At 50.0% G+C, this 4,228-nt stretch overlaps 1 protein-coding gene across 1 annotated transcript in view; it reads right to left on the reverse strand.

Annotated features, from left to right (window-relative positions):
- Positions 1 to 2,397, reverse strand: part of TWIST1 (twist family bHLH transcription factor 1) — a 5,042-nt gene extending 2,645 nt beyond the window's left edge. The window contains exon 1 of the mRNA XM_013004647.2: positions 2,113 to 2,397. Coding sequence (XP_012860101.1) covers positions 2,113 to 2,397 — 285 coding nt within the window. The remainder of the gene's footprint in view (positions 1 to 2,112) is intronic.
- Positions 2,398 to 4,228: the final 1,831 nt, after the last annotated feature.

Raw genomic sequence — 4,228 nt, forward strand, 5'->3', positions numbered from 1 at the left:
GTCTGCGCCCATTGTTGCAGCCCCCGCCCGGCCGCTGCGTCGTCCACCCCTCTCCTTGAGGGTCTCCCTCCTTTTTTGGCCGACCCTAGGCTGGGTTCAGCGTGTTTTTCTCCGGGACTGCTCCGACCTGATGACGTGTCCCAAGTATGGGCGATGTGGTATGGACAACCCGGCTTCGAAGGAATCTTCCGACAGCACTTCTTCCAAGACACATGTGTTTGTTCTCCTGGCAGTCTCTGCAGTCAATAGTCAGCACCCAGACCGTGCAAGTCATTCACAAGCATCACTTCTTCCTCAACGCCAAGTGATTCAAAGGCGTCCATTCTTCGTGACACTTGGTCGAGCTGTCACTTGCCCACGGGGCTATTGAAAATACCGTGGCTTGGGTATGACCCACCTTAATCTTGGAGGGGATGTCTCTGGTTTGTCACGCTAATTCAGAGGAAGTCTTTTGCAGTAGATTTGCTCATCAGGATCGGTTGTGTAATTTCTTGGCTGCTCGTTCCGTGGGCGTTCATTGTCGGTCCAAATAAAACGAATATGGAGAACTGATATTTTCTCCATTTACCACGATGATGCTTACTGGTCCAGTTGTGAGGATTTTTTTTTCTTAGGTTGAGATGTAATTAATAATGCAAGTTGCAGTCGTTTTTTTTAACCCAGCTTGTGAATAAAGGCTTATGATAGATATGACACGTACCACGAGCACTTGAAATGAGGCTCCACTGAGAGGTTTCTGTTAGCCCAGTAAGGTCGATGCCCTTTTGGCGCAGAGACCCGCAGAAGTGTAGCTGGGGTGAGGCCGGCAGAGGGACTAGGGAAGCCAGAGGAGGGGCGGAGTGACAGTGGGATGAAAATATAAAATTGCCTCCCCAAGGCAGTATGACAAGAGGGTGCTATTGAGGCACCTCACCTATAGCGTTTATTCATCTTGGAATCGAGGGCCGCAAGTTAAGAGATTGGCCTATGGAGATCATTGCTCATTGGCTCCCTGAGGGTCATAATTTCAGTGCTTGCCAAAGGCTCTTTTTCACAGAGCCACATCTCTGTGAGCCTTCTGCGTCTCTTATAGCGTGGTGGGCTACTCCTTGGATTGGTAAATGCAAAGAAAGTGGTTCGAAGCCACTGTCCTAACCACCAGAAGCTCTGCATAGAGACTCATACAGGTTTATCGTCTTGGAACCCCACAGGGGGAGTTCTCCTCTACCCTATAGGGATGCTGTGGATCAGAATCAACTTGATGCTAGCAGGTTTCCACTTTCATCTGGAAAGGTGGTGTCATCTGCATAGCACAGGTGGTTAATGTATTCCTTCTAGTTCCACCGCTGCTTCGGGATTGCTGGGGTGCAGGAAAAGGGACAACGGAGCCCAAAGGACAAACCGCCTGCCGCCACCACCACGCCTTGAGGTTTTGGGACTTCTTGGACAAAGTGGCTGGGGCCTGTGGATCTGCATCAGGGCCTGCTCTCTCAACCCTCACCCAGAAGCTTCTTGTCCTGTCTTTTCCACCCACAGTGACCTAACCTAACACCTCCCAGTAAGGAAAGGAGGTGAAGAGGCAGAGGTTCATTCTTCTGCAGAAGGGAATCTTGTGTTTGCAGGGCAGAAGGCAGAGCGGTGGGAAGTATCGAAGTCATCTGCAGAGCCTGAATTGCCTGAGCTGCCAGTCAAGGGTGGAGGAAGGACTTGGTGGACATCCCCACCTCCCTGACGCATCCCCACCCCACCCCCGTCGCCCTCCCCCAAAAGGTCCTGGTTTAAATCGCCTCTGCAGGCGAATTCTTAAAGTGAGTGAAATTGGGGTCCTGCAGCTTCCTGACTGCTTTGACAGACCCCTTTGCTCCTCCTGTGGAGGTCCAGTGGGCTAAGCAAGCTGCACCCTCTTGCATCCCAATGACCTGGACACCTTTGCATGTTTAGCATGTCTACCCAATGAGTTAAAACGAAGAGTCAGTCGCACAGAGTCTTCCACAGACGCGGGCAATTGGAGTCAGCAGTAGGAATAAGTAGGCGAGCGGGAGGGGGAGTTCTACCGATGCCATGCTTGCCTTCCCACGGAAGGAGTTGGGGTGAAACGCATCTCTTGGCCACAGGCTGCAGCCTGGGTTCCGCTGCCGCAGACCCGGAGGCCGGAGTGCCGCGCCCCTCCCCTCGCAGGCCGGGCCCGCCGGCGGCCGGCTCTCCGCGGGGCCTTGGCCAGCCCGAGCCGCTCCCTGCGGGAAGTGCGTGCCTGCGGGGGAGGAGGGAGCCCAGGCTGGCAGCGTCACCACCCGCAAGCTCGGGGTCTGTAGCTCCTTGGGCCCCCAGAAATGCTGGCCCTTCTGGGGGCAGTGAGGGCAAGTGAGCAAACAGAGCTGCGTAGTGATCAAAGGGGCGACCTACAGGGTCTCTTACCATTTCTACAAAATATTTTTAGAGAGGGGACCACAGCTTGCTAACCGGCCTGCTGCTTCCGGAGCCACAGGCTGACAGCTCAGCCCGTTTGAAAATCCGCCTCCAGCTGACCTCCGCTTCATTCCAGTAGCCTAAGACAGGTCTCTTTCTCCAACCCTGATACGTTCCCCGCCCACCCCCCACCCTCCCAGTCTGCCTCTTGCACCCGCAGGGTGCCATCTCTTCGAAGCCATCAGAGAGTAAAGCAAGCGGACAGACGTTCTGTCCCAGCCCCTACCTAACGCTTGCTTTCGTAAATACAGAATTGCAAGAGTATTCCACAATGCATTTCAAGCCGTGGGTGGCAGAAATTTCAAAAGGTTTCCATCTTTTGCTGTCTTTTGTGTGTGTGGTGGGGTGGTTTTTTGTTTTTGTCTTCTTGTTTTAGATCCTAACACTTGTTTTGCTTTTCCCTTTCGCTGAATTTTCAAAAGTAAATTAAAAAATGGAATGACTGAACCCTTTCCTTTGTGGCTACTGGTAAGCAAGACAGGAAAGTGTGGGAAGTGTGGGCAAAGTGCAAAAGAAACCTTACCTGACCGAGGGGAATTGGGGCAGGGCGGGCAAGCTGAAGGAAAACCTCGTGCACCACAGTGCAGCCGCCAGGGATCATTAGCTAGCGGGATTTGCAAAGCCATCAAGCTCGGAGACTACTTCCTTCTTAAACCTGTGAGCCTACGCAGTTCTGGGCACTGAACTTCTCTAGGGATGAGAAGCGCTGGTCTTTGGGTACAGGGACGACCCCCACCTCCCAGGGCTTGGATGATGTTCCACATGCCAGGTGCTCAGAAGAGAGATTAAAATGCATAACCTAGCGTAAACCTTTCCCAACCAAGAGACCTTTCATATGGGGGTCACAATTTCTTTTCTGACAAGAAATTTAGTTTGCAGCAGAACATCTTTTGTGTTCTCTTCTGAAGTCAGGCTCCACTATGATTTTTTTTTTTAGCAGAAGTTTGTAGCAGGAGGAGATAATTTCCTTTCCAAATGGATGAAGTGCCCCACTTCCCCAACTATCAGCTCCTCGAGAACTGTATATGATAACTTTACTTTTTATTCCCACCTCTTTCCCTCATCCACACTTGCTGGAGCAAGAATGAAGGTGGGCTCTCATTTTTCTTTTTTATGCTAACAAGTTCAATATAATTTGCATATTTCACATGTGCAGCGATCGTTGTAGCTTCCAGGAGATTGATCTTAAGATGGAAACGTGCATTTCCTTGTAAAAATCCTAATTATGGACTCTTAAAGACAGTGTTTGAAATACCCCTCTGGGCATGAACGCATGATTTAAAGGAGTTGTGCCTTCCTGGGGAATGCTGGATTAAATTGTCTGGTCTACTTTTAAAATAGAGTTCTGGAAAAATAGTTTTAACTGAACACAAAACAAAACAAAAGGTGGTTTTCTATTTTGTGTTGTTTTGGTTTTTTTTCCACTTGCATAATTCAAGACAAGCTTTGTTTGCAAACTGCAAACTTGGCTTGTATGCAATCCTTCTGAGGAATGTGTGCTGTTTCAACCAGGAGGGCTGGGGTCCCGTTAGAAGTAACAGAAACAGTATACAGAGCCGATGCAATGAGTGTGTAAGCATCCTTACTGTTTGAAGATGCACTGGCATCCTCTTAGCAGCAGTGAATTATAGATCTTTGGAGATAAGGAAAAGAACCCAGTACACTCCAGAATTTTTGGCAAGCTGGTCAATTTTGAATTTTGGATCTGACAGAAGGTGAGTACTTGAATCTGTTCCTAAACTCCTCTTTCCCTCTTTCTCCTCCGACTTTAGATGCCTACCAC

The sequence above is a fragment of the Echinops telfairi genome, unplaced genomic scaffold (genome assembly GCF_000313985.2).
Source record: "Echinops telfairi isolate 266 unplaced genomic scaffold, ASM31398v2 ScPeMD7_23;HRSCAF=83, whole genome shotgun sequence".
In the NCBI taxonomy this organism is placed as follows: domain Eukaryota; kingdom Metazoa; phylum Chordata; class Mammalia; order Afrosoricida; family Tenrecidae; genus Echinops; species Echinops telfairi.